At 41.3% G+C, this 20,396-nt stretch overlaps 2 protein-coding genes across 8 annotated transcripts in view; one reads left to right on the top strand and one right to left on the bottom strand.

Annotated features, from left to right (window-relative positions):
• Positions 1 to 20,396, top strand: part of LOC307013109 (uncharacterized protein) — a 98,777-nt gene that overhangs the window by 33,179 nt on the left and 45,202 nt on the right. The window contains exon 4 of one of the 5 annotated variants that reach the window (XM_079640366.1): positions 6,144 to 8,165. The exons of the other annotated variants lie outside the window; for them this stretch is intronic. Within the exon in view, the coding sequence (XP_079496492.1) occupies positions 6,202 to 7,680 (1,479 nt within the window). The 5' untranslated portion in view covers positions 6,144 to 6,201 and the 3' untranslated portion in view covers positions 7,681 to 8,165. Of the gene's footprint in view, positions 1 to 6,143; positions 8,166 to 20,396 lie in introns of those variants that run through there. 5 annotated transcript variants of the gene reach the window in all.
• LOC307013107 (4-galactosyl-N-acetylglucosaminide 3-alpha-L-fucosyltransferase 9-like) overlaps positions 1 to 20,396 on the bottom strand; it is a 96,574-nt gene that overhangs the window by 53,335 nt on the left and 22,843 nt on the right. The gene's annotated exons all lie outside the window — the stretch shown is intronic.

Here is a 20,396-nt window from a genome sequence, read left to right as displayed (position 1 = left end):
GATTTCATGATCTAGTAAGGTGCTTTTTAAGTCCTGTGGGGGGTTACACATTGGATAATATATTTATTTCAAACTATGTCAGTGGGCTGACAATTATGCCTTTTGTAAATGAAGATTATTGTTATAGATAGATGGATAGATGGATAGGTAGATAGATGGATAAATAGATGAATGGATGGATAGATGGATGGATGGATATATAGATAGATAGATGGATAGATAGATGGATAGATAGATATATAGGTAGATAGATGGATAGGTAGATGGATGGATAGATAGATAGATGGATTGTTTTGCTCGATCTCAGATAGATGGATGGATAGATGGATTGTTTTGCTCGATCTCAGTGCTGCATTTGATACTATCGACCATGATATCCTATTGCAAAGACTAGGGCACTTAGTTGGCATACAGGGATCTGCTTTAGGCTCGTTTAGGTCCTATCTATCTGAACGCTCTCAGTTTGTACGTGTCAACGATGAATCTTCCATGCAAACCAAAGTTAGCCATGGAGTGCCACAGGGCTCAGTGCTTGGACCTATTTTGTTCACACTATACTTTATATGCTTCCGTTAGGCAATATTATAAGGAATCATTCTGTAAAGTTCCACTGTTATGCGGATGATACTCAACTATATTTATCCATCAAGCCTGATGAAACCAATCGCCTAAATACAATTCAAGACTGCCTCAAGGACTTAAAAACGTGGATGACCTTAAACTTTTTGATGTTAAACACGACCAAAACTGAAGTTATTGTACTCGGCCCAAAGAATCTACGAAACAAACTATCTAAAGATATACTAGTTATGGATGGCATTAATTTGGCCTCCAGTGAGACTGTAAGGAATCTTGGTGTTATATTTGATCAGGATTTATCCTTTAACCCCAACATAAAATCAATCTCAAGGACCGCCTACTTCCATCTACGCAACATTGCCAAAATTAGGCATATCTTGCCTCAAAACGATGCAGAGAACTTCTAGGCTGGATTATTGTAACTCTTTATTATCAGGGTGTACCAAGAAGTCAGTCAAGTCGCTTCAGCTGATTAAAAATGCTGCAGCTCGTGTACTAACCAGAGTTAGGAAAAGGGACCACATTACTCCTGTTCTGGGTGCCTTACACTGGCTCCCTATAGAACACAGGATAGAATTTAAAATTCTTCTTCTCGCCTACAAAGCCCTTAATGGGCAGGCGCCATCTTACCTTAAAGCAGTGGTTCCCAACCTGGGGGTCGCGACCCCCTTGGGGGGTCGCCAAAGATCGCAGGGGGGGCGCCAGACCTCAGGTGATTTGAGGCCTAATATCATATTTAGAATTAAAAAAATTAAAAAATGTACATATAATTCTTTTTTTTACGTATCATTTTTTTTAAATATTGTAACGCAATACATGATTGGCGCTAAAAGCCTTGTCTATATTACAATAAAATATAGAAATTAATTGATTAACTAAAATTAAAATTCAAAAAATTCATCTGATACTCCTCCGATTGGCGCCAACATTGACGTTACTGTGTCAGCTTTCATAATAATAACAGTTTGCTGCGCTTGCTAGCTAGCGACCGACTTCATAAGGTGAATATTTTTGTCTAAAAATGTCTGAAAAACGTAAAGGAAATGACAGCTCATCTGCAATCAAAAAGAAAATGAGGACCTACCTAGAGAGCTATCTTAACTTCGGTTTCATGGAGGGAACGGACAAAACCCGCCCAGAGTGTGTGATATGCAGAGAGAAGCTAGCCAACGAAAGCATGAAACCCAGCAAAATGAAGAGACACCAACAGACCATGCACCCAGTAACAGTCGGGCGTGATCGGGACTTTTTCATAAAGAAACAACACCCTGCAAAGGCAAACAAGCCAATGGAGATTAGAACAGCGTTTGTTAGGGCTGGCAGCGAGGCCTCTTTTGAATGTGCACTTTTAATAGCAAAGGCAAAGAAACCGCACAACATTGGCGAGCAGCTCATTAAGCCAGCTTGCATTAAGATGGCTGAGAAACTGTGCGGTCCGCAGGTCGCGGAGAAGCTAAAAACTGTACCACTGTCAAACAATACGGTGAAAGACAGAATTGAGAAGATGGCAAGTAACTGCGAGCTGCAGCTGCTCGAAAAGCTTGGAAAGGGGCCATTTGCCATACAACTTGATGAAACCACAACTGTAGCAGACGAGGCTGTGCTGATCGTTTATGTGCAATATATATATGGGGAAGATTTGAAGCAGGACATTCTTATGTCAGTCAACCTTACCACTACCACCCGGGGTGAGGACATTTTTACTGCAGTGGATTCTTACCTCTCATCCCACAAGCTTTCCTATGAGAATTTAGTTGCATGTTGCACAGACGGAGCTGCCTCAATGATGGGGAAAAACAAGGGATTTAACAGTCGCTTGAAAGAAAAGGCCCCACACTGCACAATATTTCACTGTGTGATACATCGCCAGGCCCTGGCCAGCAAGAAACTGCCAGAAGACCTCAGCGAAACACTCTCAACTGTTATTAAAATAGTCAATTTCATCAAAGGTCGCCCCACCAACAAGCGTCTATTCGCAGACTTGTGCGAGGATGAAGCGCGCCAAACCCTCCTCCTGCACACCGAGGTGCGCTGGCTCTCACGTGGCCGAGTGCTGGCACGCTTTGTAGAACTGAAGGAAAAAATTGAAGAGTTTCTACAAACTCGTAACCGCGCACTGTCAGAGCAAGTGACCGAGTCATTCTGGATTAAAACAGCATACCTGGCCGACATCTTCAGTCTCTACAATGAAACAAACAAGCGTCTGCAAGGCGTGGAGTCCAACATTCTCCAATGATGCATTTGTGCGCAAACTGGAGTACAGGGTCGAGAAAATGGAGAGGGGGGAGCTGCAACAGTTTCCACTACTGCTGAAACAATCCCAAAACAATCGTGAAACGGTGCCTGTACGTCGCGAGTTCATCCGCCATATGAACGCACTGCAAACGGAAATGCAATCACGGTTTGCTGACATAGACGAGTATGTCTCCAAGGAATTGTGGGTTTTAGATCCCTTTATTGCCAAAGTTGAGGATGTGGAATACCTGGATTGCGAAGATGAGCTCACCGACATCCAAGCTGACTCGCTGTCAAAGAAATACTTCCAGGAAAAAGGATTTTAAAAGTTTTGGATTCTCAAAGGACCAAGCCTCGCTCCAAAGATCACACTGCATGCCACGACCAGGATTACACTCCCATTCAGTACGACATATCTATCAGAAACAGCCTTCAGCGCACTTGTTGCCATCAAAACAAAAGCACGCAACACACTGGACGTTCACAACGACTTTAGACTGGCTGTCACTCACATTACACCGGACATTCCATCCCTGGCTGCGGGCGTGCAAGCCCAAGGTTCACATTAATGAACCTACTTGAACCTCGTCTTCTCTCTGCTACCTGTTCCATGGCATACAAGCATTTGATTTACCTGCTTAATATGCCAGTTTTTCATTTTTGTTTTATACAGGCCTATGCAACCATATTACCATTTATTTATTAGACATAGTATATTCTTTTGAAGTGTCCTGTTCTTCGACATTTGAAATAAATATGATGCATACATTTGCAAGTTAGTAGCTAATAAAAGCATACAAAGACAGAAATTTATCATTTTTTCTTTAATATAAATGTTTCTTCTGCGCGTAAAGTGCCGGTTTCAGTTGGATTATTTGTCACAGTTGCTCCGATCAGATCGGTCTCCTCGATTTTGTAGATTATTTGCGATTTTTTAATCCACATAAATACATCGCCAAAATCCGGTTTACTTTGAGCATGTGTTTTAACAGTTGAATCCCTTTGTGAATTGTTTCCACTTGCGCCGTCCTTTAATTTCTTAATACAGCGGGCATCCAAATTCATTAATCCTGAGTCCAATAACCAACAAAGTCACTCCAATAGTGCTCCTTAATTACGCTTTCATCCTCCTTTAATGAAATACTTCACATTCATCCAGTTTGTGACAGTAGTTGTAGCATTTTTGAGACTTTTAAACTTTAATTACCGCTGTTGCCGTGTGCGTGTGTCCGGTGTGTGGGGTGGGGTGGGGGGGGGGGGGGGGGGGCACGGCTGTCACTACCCGATCTGCCCCCCTGCCCGATCTGTACTGCGCATGTGCGAGATGGTCCGCCATACTGGACAACTACATACGGCAACTGTAATAGGACACTTCACACAGTGGCGTTTGGCAAAGCAGAAAAAGAACACAAAAAACCGGGAGAGATGAGTTATTGTTATGACAACGTGACTTCACTATTATTTAACAACTCTTTTTATTGGGTTCTTTTATTTGGGGTTAAGTACATTGTCAGAATAAGTGAGACATAGATTTAACTTCTGTTAGACAGCTATATGCCATACATTTTTGCATACATTCACAGTAAATATTTATTCAGTATGATAACTGCCAAACAGAAGTTAAATCCAGTTTCTTTTTGTGCTTTGCCAAACGCCACTGTGTCAAGTGTCCTAGTTGGGTTGCCGTACGGAGTTGTCCAGTATGGCAGATCATCTCGCACATGCACAGTACAGATCGGGCAGGGGGGCAGATCGGCAACAGCGATAATTAAAGTTTCAAAGTTTTGGGGGGTCGCAAATTCCAACAGGAGTCATTTGGGGGGGCCCTGGGTGAAAAAGGTTGGGAACCCCTGCTCTATGGCATACCATCCAACCTCCTGAATAAACTCCAACATATCCAGAACTCTGCTGCCCGCCTCCTCACCCACACCCGCTCCCGAGACCACATCACTCCCATCCTCCAGAACCTCCACTGGCTCCCCGTCCGTCAAAGAATCCACTTCAAAGTCCTCCTCATAACTTACAAAGCCCTCAACAACCAGGCCCCCCCCCCCCTACCTCACAGACCTGCTGCACCACCATACCCCTTCCCGCTGCCTCCGCTCATCAGAAGCCAACCTCCTATCCATCCCCACCCGCACCAATCACCGGACCTGGGGGGACAGAGCCTTCTCCTTCGCTGCCCCCTCCCTCTGGAACTCACTCCCACAACCCATCAGAGACTGCACCGACCTCACCACCTTCAAAAAACTCACCTCTTCAATCTGGCTTTTCATGTGTGATTGTTTTTGTATTATTTGACTTTAACTTTAACTATATATTTATTTGTTGTTCCTTTCTTCTCTTTTCTTTTTTTCTTCACTATTATCTGTAAAGCGTCTTTGAGCACCTGTAAAAGCGCTAACAAATTAAATATATTATTATTATTATTATTATAAACAGTGTTGGGTGTAACGCGTTACAAAAGTAACGGAGTTACAGTAATATATTACTTTTTGCTGTAACGAAGTAATGTAATGCATTACTAATGAAATTTGGGTAATATATTACCCGTTACAATTCTCAGTAACGCAGTTACACAACACATTTTAACCCGAAATTAAATGGTGTTTTGTTTTTTAAGAATTTACAAATATCGCGAGACATTCCGACACCAGAGAAAAAATGTGCGGGTAGATTAAGAAAACCTGATGCATTGTTTACTATTGGGTTAAGATGGCGGGAGGAACTTTTGAGCGATGGGTGTTCTCACATTATTATCAGTTCATTAGAGAAAAAGAGAAAAACATAATAGTCAAGTGCAATCTATGTTCGTCGGCAGCAAAGGAATTGTCTACATCAAGAAATAGCACTAGCAACTTAAAGAAACACCTGGACCGGTGCCATGCTAACACTAAGTTATTCGAGAGATCTGCCGGCTCGGAGAAAAGAAAATATACAGAAGACGTGAGTGCAGGCACGCCGAAGCAACACAAGTTAACATTCTCTCGGTCTTCTATGATTCTGGAACCACGAGAAGTTAAGAGACTCGTGGCAGAGTATGTTGTGGAAGACATGCAATCTCTGTCAACTGTGGAGTCGCCGGCATTTAGAAAACTTGTCAGCAAAATCCCTGTCAACAGTGGACTCGCATCTTATTCCATTCTTTGTACATGGTTAGCTTAAATGTTATACTGCTGCCTGGTGGTAAAAAGATGCATTGCCTATACATAAGCACCTATCATTACAGTAATATTACCGGTATTTAAATATTATTTAGCCCAGTTATAAATGGAGCATTAGTTTATTATCTAGCATGACTTTAATATCTCTATCTTCTTAATTTTCAGCAAGTGTTGCCAGATAGAAAGACATTTGCCAAAGAGTTGGATAAAGATACTTGCTATCATGGAAAAGGAGCTGAGGAAAACTATCGATGACCAGGATTATGTGTCAACAACGGCAGACATATGGAGTGCTAACAACAAAAGTTTATTGGGGGTGACTGTGCATTGGATCGATGCAGATACCTTGAAACGAAAGAAGGCTGCGATCGCTTGTAGAAGATTTAGGGGTCGACACACGTACGACGCAATAGCAACAGAGCTGGAGGACATTTTCTCTCAATATGGACTTACCAACGATAAAGTGACTGCATGTGTGACGGACAACGGGAGTAACTTTGTGAAGGCGTTCAAGGAGCATCAGCAGCGGCAAGTGGAGTCCGATGAGGAGGAAGATGAGGTGGATGGCGATGGTGAGGCAGACTTTACAGACCTTCACAGTGTGCTTGCCGCCGCCAAAGATGATAATGCCCAGGACGGGCTATGTGTACTGCCTCCCCATCATAGATGCGCAGCCCATGCACTTAATCTAATTGCGAACAATGAGGTTGATAAATGGCTGTCATCTAACGTAGAATCTAGAGCTGTGTATCGTAGTGCTACAGCCAAATGTTCAGCGTTGTGGACGAAGGCCAGCCGCTCCACGGAGTTCCTGGAAGAGGTCAGTGGTAGAAAGTTGATTGTTCCCACAGTAACAAGGTGGAACTCATACTTTGACGCCTATTCTCGGATCACAGAAATTCCCCTCACTGACATCAATAATATCTGCACACAATTTCAAATGAAATGTATGAACGACAGGGAATACCAATTTCTCAAGGAATACTGTTCCATTATGAAGCCTTTCACAGTTGCACTGGATATCTTACAGGGTGAGGACACTTGTTTTTATGGAACGCTTCAACCAACACTAGAAGTTCTCATGGGAAAAATCTTAGCAATGAAAACTGGCCTATCAGCAATGACCACTGGGCTGCCTGAAGTTATTGTGGGAGCAATCAAAACTCGATTTGCCGCAATAATTGACTCCAAGGAAGCGCTGCTTGCCGCTGTCTCACTGCTTAAGTTTAAGCTGCGTTGGGTAAAAGAAGAAGCCAGAAGAGACTATATCAAGATACTTCTCATGTCAGAGTGTCGTTCCCTAACAACACAAGAGCCTGCAGCCCTCATGCCCGATGTCCCTCAACCTGCTGCTGTTGCCTCCAGCGAGGAGGATTTTTTTGCCTTTGACTTACAGCCCGTTACCACAGCTGATGCGCCCATGTCTGTGGAAACAGAGGTAATGTCTTATTTCAATTCTGCCCCTACAATGGAAAGTCTGCACCAGTTTCCAAGACTTAAAAAAATCACACTCCGCTGTAATGCCCCAACGCCATCCAGTGCACCAGTAGAAAGACTTTTCAGTCTTGGAAATCTTGTGCTCACCCCAAAACGCAACCGTCTCGGTGATGGACGCTTTCAGCGCCTTCTCCTGATGCGCTTCAACCGTCATTTCAGTCAAGGCGGTAATGGAATAGGCCAGCCCCCCACCATAGAAAAATAAGTAGGCTATAGGTCAAGGCTTTAAGGGCTTTCATACTTAAATGTATTTTACGAGCATTAATCGGCTGTATTCTACCTCTGTTTTGGCAGTGACAGGTTTCCTGTTTATTTGTTTTATTTTCAATATTCCAATGTGTGTGTTAAATATAGTGGAGCTTCATTTGTTTTGTGAAGTATTTCCTACGGGGCCTTTTTTGTATTTAGATTTGACCAGACTTTGTTTGGTAGCCTATGTTCTAGGCGTTGTTTGGCAAATAGCAGGGCTCCTATTTTTGGCCTACGTTGCATTTAGTAGCAATTTTAAGCAATGTTTGGCTTACATGTTAATAGTGTTGGACTGAAAATGGCTGAGCCGTAGGCTATTCCTTGAGGCATAATCCTTTTCGTATTTTTGATAAAGCTTCTTCTTTGTCCACTCAATACATTCAAACTTCTTGTGCTTGGAACTTGAATTAAATAAAAGAAAGTAACAAAAAGAAAAATATATTGCACACCTTGTCATTTCATAATGTTATAGATTTCATTATAGTGAGCTCTAGCTCTATTGTATTTAATATATATATAGGCCTAGACTTATAAATATTTACAGTATCTCTACTATAATTGACTAGACTTTGATCCTTTGTCTGCTTTAAATACATTTATAAGTTGTTAGTAGCCTTAAGGGCCTACACAGTTGTTGTGCTATACCACATCGCCCTTCACTGGATGTATAATGAGCTGCACTAAACTACATTTTAGCATTTAAAATAACTAGCCATTATTTTGCGGTTATTTTGGTGAAAGTAACTAAAAAAGTAACTAAAGTAGTGTAACTCATTACATTTCAGAGACAGTAATATTGTAATGTAACTTATTACTTTCAAAAGAGAGTAATAAGTAATATGTAATATATTACATTTTGGAAGTAACTTGCCCAACACTGATTATAAAAGACGTACAAAAGTGCATTTTGCATGATAGGTCACCTTTAAGTAAATAAAGTTGCCTTGCCTTGAATGAAATTCACGCAACTCTTAATATTAGATACTGTGTTTTTAAGTGGCGATGGAGATTATTTGTTGACCCTGCTTTAAAGGATATTTTGCCTTTACAACTGGTGCGCCTTATCACTGCCTGGGTTTTGGTTGAGGTGCAGCCAAGTGCTGCTGCGTTTTCGCGTTTGGCTCATTTTCCTTCCGAAAAACACGTTGTCCACCTGTCCTGTACCACTTGTTATGACTTCTCTCTCTCGCGTATTCCGTTAAGACCTTCACAGCATACGTTTGGGGAACAACATCAAGCTTTTTAAAAGGCGAGTGGATTTTGGCAGGCAGTGAGTGCGGACCAACGATTGAACGATAAAAAGAACGGCTCTCACCAAGTAAGACTCGGTACCCCTCGTTCGTACCAAAGAGCCGTTCAAAAGAATCGGCTCGTTCACGACCGACACATCACTACTACTTATGACATCTGTTAGTTTAAACTCCCACTTCACTACTATACATTCAAAACAAATAGCTTATAAAATGTGGCACGGCATTATTGATAAAGCTACATATTAGTCTATGAAATAGTTACAACATACTTATCTTAACCAGCAACACCAATAAAATACTGCTTCACATAAATGCATCGCAAATAATCATCAGTTTGTATACACTGCAACTGAACCACACATCAACATTTCATCCAAGCATTTCTTCACTTGTCAGTTGTTGTTCAAGCTCTCAAACAAACAAACAAGCGAGAAGTACATCACATAGGCTCTTTTTGCTGCTACTTTGACAACATGGTTGCAACCGGTTTTGTTTTCGTGCTGTTGATTCCAATTTTTTTTTTAAATTGTGAGTTGATGATTTCATAAACTAAGAGTGAGGTACATCTTTGCCTCGCAAATTTTCCATCCAAATGAAGCAACATTTTAAAATCATTTTCAGACAAATTTTACTACACATGTTAGTGTTGTTAGATCTTATTGTCATATATTTTTGCACAGCACTTTGAATTGCCTTGTGTTGAAAGGTGCTCTATAAATAAACTTACCTCGCCTTGCCTAGTGATGACTCAAAATCTACTAGGATTAATAAATGTCCAAAGTGTCTATTAGGTTAGTAGGAAATCCGACCTAGAGCAATTGAGCATTAGAATAGAACATGTTGTTTCATAAAGCCCAATGAGAACAAACACGAGGCAGAATCTAAACCGGAAAGTGCAAAAACATGTTGAATCATTAAACATCTGATAGAACAAGAACAAGACACACCTAGTTTTTTTTTCTTCTAAAAACAAAACAATGAGGTAGATAATTGCTGCCATTTTATTTTAAGGAGGGGCAGCTTGGTATAGAGAGGCGAAGTCCCTCCCTTTCCGGGAGCCTCCATGGGACCCCGGAAGCGGAAAATTATACATTGAATGGAGAGAGAAAACGTATCTTTTGATCCCGTTTGAATTGTGCCACGAATGACACATATGATGTTTGTCAATTTAAAAGAACATTTTGCAAGTCAAAAAAATTAAAATGTGTCGTAAAACTGTGAAGTAACACATTTTTTTGTGTTAAGCCGCTCAGTGAACTACATGTCTCTGGTCCCGCACAATACGCGTCACCAACACAAAGATGACCGTCACGTTGGCACATTTCACATCATTCTTTCAGAATGAGAATAAAAGTATAAAACGATGTGAAAATCACTACAAGTCTGGGCACGTTGAGAGCTGTACATACACGAAAGGGGAGTTAGTCGGTTCTGTAATTGCCAGCATGCGGGACCGGCTTTACAAGGTTTCGGTGAGTAATATGAGTGCAATGTTTAAGGTTAATTTCAGTCAATAAGGAGGAGAATGAAAAAGAAGATGATGAACCACAGACCCGGTATATAATGACTGCAGTGTGCAGGGCTGTGTTAATTTATGTTACTGTTATCAATAGCATTAGTTGACTGAGAAAACCGTCAAGAAAAAAAGTTTAGCGATGTTACGAGTCGACTAGCATAATATGAACCACGGCTGTGATTGACAACCTGGACAGCCAGTCAGAAGCTAGAATGCCAACCTAGAGAGCCAATCAGAACCTAGAACGGGTGTACTGTATACGGGTGTGTATGCTGTGGATAACATTAGTGTTCACAAGAACAAGGTACACTCCCGTGTTTTGTTTTAGTTGCTCTTCAGATTGAAGCGGACAGTTTTATATCGACTATATGTGTGATCTCCTTTTTACATCTCGTTGTAGATTCAAGGACTTTGGTTATCTTGTCAATTTGTTTGGTTATCTAGGCACAGCTGTGTGTGACTCCCTCTGGTACACTGGTATGTTTTCCTAATGTAGAGAGCATTGATTAATTCATAAACTACACACTGAGTCTAGATCCTGACCAAATCCTTTTTTGTTGATCAAATGTTTTTCAAAAATGTAATACACATTTAAAAAAATACAATGTACAATCACAACCAATACAACACAAATTACAAAAAATTCAGAAAAAACAAACAACAACAATCAGACAAGAGGACAAAACTATGGAAAAATAAACCCTCCCACCCCCAGATCTGGACCATCCTTGTATTGCTCATTCAATCTATTATAGCATGTTAACAAACATGGTACTTACTTTATTTGTACAGATCTACATGGGAGAGGATGGCGTGATGCAGAGCGCTGTCTGTGGTTGTGCACGGGGGATGTACAAATGCAGCCACGCTGCACCATTGGCAATATTTGCCATGTGGAAGCGGGCCTACCTGAATTTTAAATAATTATTTTCCCCACCACACATTATATGTCTAGATCAGATATGTGGGCAGACAGTCAAATGGTACAGTAAAATGTTACATGTCAGTAAAAACAGAGTAACAGTGTTGTGCCTGTTTGTAGCGTTAGCGTACTTCTACTACTTCTTCTTCTTCTACCTCTACTTCTTCTTCTTCTACCTCTACTTCTTCTTCTTCTTCTACCTCTACTTCTTCTTCTTCTACCTCTACTTCTTCTTCTACCTCTACTTCTTCTTCTACCTCTACTTCTTCTTCTTCTACTTCTACTTCTTCTCCGTCTTCTTCTACTTCTAATTCAATGTACCTTCCCGCAAAATATTGGACAAAAGAAAGTCGATGAGTAGTTTCTGTCACTACCCGATCTGCCCCCCTGCCCGATCTGCACTGCGCATGTGCGAGATGGTCCGCCTGATTGCACAACTACATACGGCAACTCTAATAGGAGAAAAAGCAGAAAAAGAACACTCAAAAAACCGAGAGATGAGTTATTGTTATGACAACGTGACTTCACATTTAACAACTCTTTTTATTGGGTTCTTTTATTAGGGGTTAAGTACATTGTCAGAATAAGTGAGCAATGGATTTAACTTCTGTTAGACAGCTATATGCCATACATGTTTGCATACATTCACAGTAAATATTTATTCAGTATGATAGCTGTCTAACAGAAGTTATATACATTTCTCACTTATTCTGACAATGTACTTAATCCCAAATAAAAGAACCCAATACAAACAGTTGTTAAATAATAGTAAAGTCATGTTGTAATAACAATAACTCATCTCTCTCAGGTTTTCTTTGTGTTCTTTGCCAAACGCCACTGTGTCAAGTGTCCTAGTTGGGTTGCCGTACGGAGTTGTCCAGTATAGCGGACCATCTCGCTCGCACATGCGCAGTGCAGATCGGGTAGTGACAGTGTCAACTAAATCCATAGTATTACAACAAAAGTGCTTTAAACAAGGTCAATTACGAATGTGTGTTCTCAATCGCCAAGTACGGGATTGAATATTAAACTAGTTTAGATTAGATGTATTGTCCCCAGGGGGAAATTCATTTTCACAGCACTGTGAAAACAATATGAAATCGACAAAATATAAGACAGACATCGACAGATAGCACCACACATGATGGTTACTTGTTATTATTTAGGGCTGCCTGTATGGATCAGGATTTTGCCAAAGCGAGCCCTTTTACTATGATAATAATATGTTATGTATTATAAATCAGCTCAATTAAAATCAGCGGCAAATAGATGCGTTTTTAGTCTGGATTTGAAAATCGAAAGTGTTTCAGCGGATGTGCACGATTTGGACAGTTTGCAGATTGTTGGGGCATAATAACTAAAAGCTGCTTTTCCATGTTTAGTTGTTATTCTCGGAACAGAGAGCAGACCCGACCCAGAAGACCTGAGACTCCTGGATGCTTCATAATGATGGAGGAGGTCGTCTATATACCTCGGTCCTAAGTGATTTAAAAACTAGCAGTAGTATTTTAAAATCAATTCTTTGGTTGACTGGAAGCCAGTGTAATGATCTCAGAACCGGAGTGATGTGATCCACTTTTCTAGTGTCAGTGAGAAAACTCGAGCAGCAGCGTTCTGAATCAGCTGCAGCTTTCTGATATATTTTTTAGTGAGCCCTGTGAATACACTATTGCAGTAGTCGAGTCTACTGAAAATAAAAGCATGGACAAGTTTTTCTAAATCCTGTTGCGACATTAGTTTTTAAATCCTTGATATATTCTTCAGGTGGTAGTATGCAGACCTAATAACTGTTGTAATGTGACTGTTAAAATTCAGGTCTGAGTCCATCACTACACCCAGATTTATTGCTTTGTGAGTTACTTTGTAGTCTGCGGACTGAAGCTTCGAAGACAATTATCTCAGTTTTGTTTTTTTCAATTGGAGAAAGTTCTGAGTCATCCAGTCAGTGATGTGCTCAATGCACTTGCTCAGTGTTCTAATCGGAGAGTAGTCTCCCGGTGTAATTTTAAAATAAATATGGGTGTTGTCTGCATAGATGTGATAGTTTAGATCGCTCTTTTTTTAATAATTTCAGCCAGAGGTAGAATATGAATATTAAAAAGCAAATGTTTGCCTTGAGGAACCCCGCATGACATATTTATCAGGGTTGATTTGTAATTGCCTATTGAGACAAAGTTTGTTCTGTCCTTTAAGTAGGAACTAAACCAGTTTAGAGCTGTTGCTGAAACTCCCACCCAGTTTTCAAGATGGTCCAGCAATATGTTGTGGTCAACAGTATCAAAGGCAGCGCTGAGATCTAATAATACTAACACTGATATTCTGCCACTGTCTCTGTTCAAATGGATCTCATTTAAGACCTTAACAAGTGAAGTCTCAGTGCTGTGGTTAGGTCGAAAGCCCGTCTGAAACACATCAACACCGTCAGTTAAAAACATGAAATTACTCAACTGTTGAAAAACAGCTTTTTCAATAAATTTGCTTAAAAAGGGAAGGTTTGATATGGGCCTGTATTCATTATGGTTGCGTCTAGGTTATGCTTTTTTAGGAGCGGTTTAATTATTGCAGTTTTCAGGGCCTGTGGAAATACACCTGATTGAAGAGACTTGTTTACTATGTGTAGTATATTTAAGGCCAAGCAATGAAAAACAGTTTTGAAAAATCCTGTCGGGATGATGTCGAGGCTACAGGAGGAGGATTTCAGATGTTGGATAATGTCTTCCAGGTCTTAAACATTTATCAGACGGAATTGTGACATGATGTCTGAATTGACTTTAGGTGGACACATGGACAAAACATTTGCTGTACCTGATACAGAGGCACTTTGCATGATTTTGTCAGTGAAGAAGGAGGTAAAATCATTGCAGGCCCTGGTGGATAAAAATTCTGAGGCTATCGACACTGGGGGTTTTGTTAGTCTGTTGACGGTAGCAAACAAGGCACGTGAGTTGTTTTTATTTTTGGTAATGATGTCAGAGAAGAACGACTTTCGTGCCGTTTCTCTTTATATATTTCCAAGTGAACCTGGAGATTTGTTTTTCCTCCACCTGCGTTCAGCATTTCTGCACTCAGTTTTTGTTGTTCAGTCATGGCTTTTCTCCATGGAGATATTTTCTTGCCAGATACTTCCTTTATTTTAATGGGAGCAATGGTATCCATGACATTTGTTATTTTAGAATTAAAATGATCAACTGGCTGATTTACTGAGAAGTTAGCATGGGCAATTGAGGGAGTAAAAATCTGAGCAAACATTTATTGTGCATTTTCATTCTAGTGGTTACCGCTTTCTTAACAATTGTATGGACGGTAATAGAGCTCTCAAAGAAAATACAGGAATGGTCGGAGAGCACAACATCAGTCACCACAAGCTTAGAGATGTTCAGACCTTTTGATACAATTAAGTTCAGGGTGTGCCCCTTGTTGTGCATCGGACCCTTGACATGCTGAGTCAGTCCAAAATTGTCAATAACACAAAACAGTTCTTTAGCCCCTCTGTCCTCAGGGTTGTCGACATGGATATTAAAATCGCCAACAATGATTAAACGGTCAAAGTCAATACACACTATAGACAACAACTCGGTAAAATCATCAAAAAAGCTTGCACAGTATTTGGGTGGTCTAGATCAGTGGTCCCCAACCCCCGGGCCCCGGACCGGTACCGGTCCGTGGGTCGTTAAGTACCGGGCCGCACAGAAAGAATAAATAACTTTCATTATTTCCGTTTTATTTATTATTCGAGCCTGAACAATCTTTTATTTTGAAAAATTCTCCGAATTCTCCCCGTTACATCCGTCTATGACTCACGTGACCCACTCTTGACACCGCTTGACCTATGCGATTGACACATGTCAATATTGTGGTCACGTGATACATTAACGGTTAGCGCTAATATTAAATATTAACGGTCGCGCTAACTCACAAGCTAGAAACTCACAAGCTAGAAAGATGAGTAAAAAACAGACGTCTTTGGAAAGTTTCTTTGCAAAGGGGAAAAGGGCCAGTGAGGAGACAGAAGAAGAGCCTATACCCACCAAGAAAAAGAAAGCTGCATTTAACAGACAGTACCAGGAGACCTACTTAAAATATGGATTTATCGCTACAGGTGATTCCCACGCACCAAGCCCGCTGTGCATAATATGTGGTGACCGGCTCTCCAATGAGGCAATGAAGCCTTCAAAACTGCTTCGCCACTTAGAGACTAAGCACCCTGCTTTAAAAAACAAGCCTTTGGAGTACTTTGAAAGAAAAAAGCAGGAACAAGAAGGACAGAAGCAATTACTGAGGGCCTCTGCAACAACAAATGCAAGTGCACTGAGAGCATCCTACTTGGTGGCTAACCGAATAGCTAAGGCTAAAAAACCATTCACGATTGGTGAAGAATTGATTCTTCCGGCTACTAAAGACATTTGCGGTGAACTTTTGGGGGAGGCTGCGGTTAAAAAGATAGCACAGGTCCCTCTGTCAGCTAGCACCGTCACGCGGCGCATCGAGGAAATAGCAGAGGACATTGAGACACAGTTGTTGGAGAGGATTAATACATCACCGTGGTACGCACTGCAGGTTGACGAGTCAACAGATGTGGACAACAGGGCAATACTGCTTGTTTATGTGCGATACCTTTATCAGGAGGATGTGCATGAGGATGTGTTGTGTGCACTATCGTTGACAACCAAAACCACAGCCGCAGAACTATTTAAGACGCTGGATAATTACGTATCAGGAAAACTTAAATGGTCTTTTTGTGTCGGCATGCACAGACGGAGCTGCTGCCATGACCGGACGGCTGTCTGGTTTAACTACTCGGATTAAGGAGGTTGCACCTGAATGTGAATCTACACATTGTGTCATACACAGAGAGATGCTGGCGAGCCGAAAAATGCCACCGGAACTTCACAGCGTATTGAATGATGTTGTTAAAGTTATCAACCACATCAAAGCACACGCACTTAACTCACGCCTATTCGAGCAACTTTGTGAGGAGATGAACGCGGAGCACAGACGCCTTCTGTTATACACAGAAATAAGATGGTTATCCCGAGGGAGATCGCTGGCCAGAGTGTATGAATTACGAGAGCCGCTGCAAAGATTTCTCTTAGAAAAAAAGTCACCGCTGGCAGCACATTTCAGTGATGAGGAGTGGGTCGCAAAACTGGCTTACTTGTGCGACATATTTAGCCAGCTCAATGAACTCAATCTGTCTCTTCAGGGGAAAATGACAACAGTCTTCAAGTTGGCAGATAAAGTAGCTGCATTTAAAGCCAAACTGGATTTGTGGAGACGACGTGTGAACAGAGGCATATTTGACATGTTTCAAACATTGGCGGGGATTTTGGAGGAGACTCAGCCGGAGCAGTCATTCTCCCAGCTGGTGCACGATCACCTGTCTTCGCTTTCAAAAGAGTTCGAGCGCTACTTCCCAACCGCAAAAGACCCACGAACTGAAAAGGAATGGATCCGCGACCCATTTGTCAACAAACCGGGCGAATCCAGCATGTCCGCGCAAGAAGAAGATCAGCTGCTGGAGATCGCAAATGACGGCGGCCTGAAAAGGATGTTCGAGACATCAACTCTGCCGGTATTCTGGATAAAAGTCATGGCAGAATACCCCGAGATTGCCACAGCAGCTCTGAAAACCCTGTTGCCATTTCCGACATCATATCTGTGTGAAGCGGGGTTTTCTGCAGTCACAGCAACCAAAACAAAATCACGAAATAGATTGGACATAAGCAACACACTCCGGGTGTCTTTGTCTCCCATCACCCCGAGATGGGACCGTCTCATTGCAGAGAAACAAGCTCAGGGCTCTCATTAATTTAGCGTTATGGTGAGTTGTATTTTTCATGAACTTCATATGTTTTATGTTGTATTTTGAAGGTATGTTTAAGTGTTACCAAAGCGACCAGAGAGCGCGAGGCAGAGAGGTTGTTATTGTTATTATTATGTTATTATTATTGTTGTTGGTGGATGTCAGGAGGACGCAAAAAAAAAAAAAATGTCAGGAGGACGCTGCTAATAAAGTTACATACAAGTACACAGTGGATTCAGGCTTTTTATTATTATATTTACAAAATACCATGGTCTTGTCATTTTATTTTGTTGTATTTATCCGCCACACCTTAAAGGCCGGTCCGTGAAAATTTGTCTGACATTAAGCCGGTCCGTGGCGCAAAAAAGGTTGGGGACCGCTGGTCTAGATGTTTAGGAAAAGAGCTCGAAATGAGCGTTTCAACTGAAGGGCCACATATTCAAAAGAAGCAAAGTTTTCCATACATAGTCTGCTTGCATTGAAATAAGTAATTAAAGGCCAACTTGCAGGGGTTTTTTTTCTTCTACATTTATGCTTAAACTTGCTTGAAAATTAAAATTAAAAAAGTGAATACAGGATTTGATATGTTTTACGAGACGTAAGTGCAGGAATTCAGAGGGAAAGGAGCTATTTTGAACTCTGCTCTTACAAACGGCTTTTTTTTAAGGTCATACGTCAAACGCGTCATTTTACATCACAAAGGGGAAACATCTCCGCTCTGACCGCGGGAATAGTTAGTAGTTGCGTTGAGTGGTTGTGTTTTAGTTTCTGGTAGTTTTCGGTAGTTTTACATTGTATTTCACCATTTGTAATCATGGTGCAGTATTATGTTTGTGCAGGTTGCATAAATACCAGCCCCCCCCCCCCCTCCTTCCCTACTCTCTCTCTCCCCTCCGGTACAGGTAGTGTGGATTTGCATTAGGTAACGCGAGTTACGGCTGATACTTGCGCATTAGTTTCTGTCATGGATCAGTATCAACAGCCCTGCCAGTAACGTTACTATATTATCAAGGCTACTTTAGTTATAGCCTGATATATGATAGCTAACTTTACAATGTTGTGATGTGATGTTAGCTAACATTCTGTAGCTAACGTCGATCACTCACCAAGATAGCTGCCCAGCTCTCCACTGGTTCTCCTCACACCACAGCTCAATTTCTCTCCGATGGCCGTTATTTCTTCTAATCCTTGGCTGCTCCTGGTCTCTTGGACGCCTAGCAGGCTCATAATTATAAGGTTGTGGTCCGTCATATGCATTCGAATATACATGTTCAACTTCTTCTGTGTCTTCTGTGTCGAAACTAGCATTGGGATCCATGTTTATTAATACGTTACACACCCCCTTGTTTCCCCTTTGTTACGTCACATGCGGGAGGTCACGTGGGGAGGGTTTTTTGATGCGGAAGTAAAAATGTCTTACAAAAACGACGCCAGATGTCACTGTAGCATGGGCGTAATTTCCACTGGGGACAGGGGGGACATGTCCCCCCCACTTTTCAAAATCCCGTTTGTGTCCCCCCCACTTCTCAAATGTGTTTTTTTTTTTAACGCAAGTGGTCATCGTCACGGAGGAGCGTCTGTTTGTGTGTGTGGCAGGAGCGCAGTTTGTGTGTGAGAGAGAGAGAGAGAGACAGAGAGAGAGAGACAGACAGAGAGAGAGAGAGACAGAGAGAGAGAGACAGAGGGAGTTACAGGGGTTGTTGTTAGTATCTGGTGCTAGCTCGGAGTTAACGGAGATTAGAAGCTTTTTCAACGATAAGGAGAGGGAGAGTCCTCTCCTGTCGGACTGAGAGGCTGAGATAACGTCAGCTCAGGGAGGTAAAGGACTCGCTGAGTGATTGTAAACTTTAGTTATCTCAGTGGGTCTCAAACAGTTCTCAAACAAATATTTCCATCTATTTAATATATTTGTTCAAAATAAGTTAAAAAATAATTTCAATGTCAGTAAAAAATTTAAAACACAGTTTGAAAGGGAAGTGATAAGTAAAATATGCATAAATAAAAAGAAAGAAATGCAGACTAGGTAAGATAAAGATAGGAGAGAGGAGTTGATCAATGATGTGTTATTGGTTGTGATCATATTCTAATGGTTTTTGGAGTATTGAAATATATACAGTTCTGTTTCATATGAGTGTTGAGAGTTGTATCCATAAATCTCTTAATTTGTGCACCAGATTGATGCTTTACCTTCAATTTAAAGAAAAAGATCTTACCGGGAGTGCATGCCCCCGGACCCCCGTATAGGATGTGAGGTAATCACAAATAAAACAGGTTCATGGATAGATAAGTTTGCACACTCATTATATACACTACACATTTTTCTTGGATTAGTTACAGTGATGCAAATTAGTCGCTTTTCGGCGCCTCCCGCTTTTTTAACGCTGATTTGGGTGACTTGTGTAATTCGCGGAGAACCGAAGAGTTTTCGTTTTGGGGGTGGGGGGGGTCCGTCCGTCCGTCAGTCCGACTAACGGACAACTTTTCACTTCAAAAAAGAAGAAGAAATCTAGACCGCAAAATAATTAAACAAGCGAGTGCCTGTTTTTCCTGGCCAAGGGCAGGTTCCTTGAACACAACACGAGCGTCTCGTCGGAAAGGAGTGTAGACTAGAGTGCTGACGGAGAGCACCGGAACGCCGCTCCAGCTCTTCAAATATTGCAGTACCCATAAGGAGCCGTACACACCGCAGTGTTTGCGTGGCTTTCTTTAGTTGTAAGCACAGTGGCGATCTGTTGTTATTAGCATCTGGTTAGCTAGCTATGCTAACGAATTTAAAGAGCTTTTCTACAACCAGGTGGAAGAGAGCTCTCTCCTGAGAGGCTCAAATAACCTCAGCTCAGTGAGGTTAGGCACACCTTGATATGATCATTATAATTATTAATGAGACATTAGTCTAAATGAAAAACAGGTATAAAATGCAATATGACAGTAACAAAAAAGTTGTTAAAAATAACAAGAATAGAGTTTAAAAGGGGAGTGATTTGTAAAATATCCCCAAAAAAAAATCTGCTTACAGTTCTGTTTCAAATGGGTGTTGAGATGTATCCATAGATCTCTTCATGTTGCTCTCAAAGTGCACCAGATTGATGCTTTTAACTTCAATATTTAAAAAAAAATCTTCCCGAGACCCCACTAGAGGAGGTTAGGTCCCCCCCACTTAAATCATGTTCACATGGAT

The sequence above is a fragment of the Notothenia rossii genome, assembly GCF_949606895.1.
Source record: "Notothenia rossii genome assembly, chromosome: 7".
Classification (NCBI taxonomy): domain Eukaryota; kingdom Metazoa; phylum Chordata; class Actinopteri; order Perciformes; family Nototheniidae; genus Notothenia; species Notothenia rossii.
Note: the sequence above shows the minus strand (reverse complement) of the source record. Positions and strands in the feature narration are given on the sequence as shown.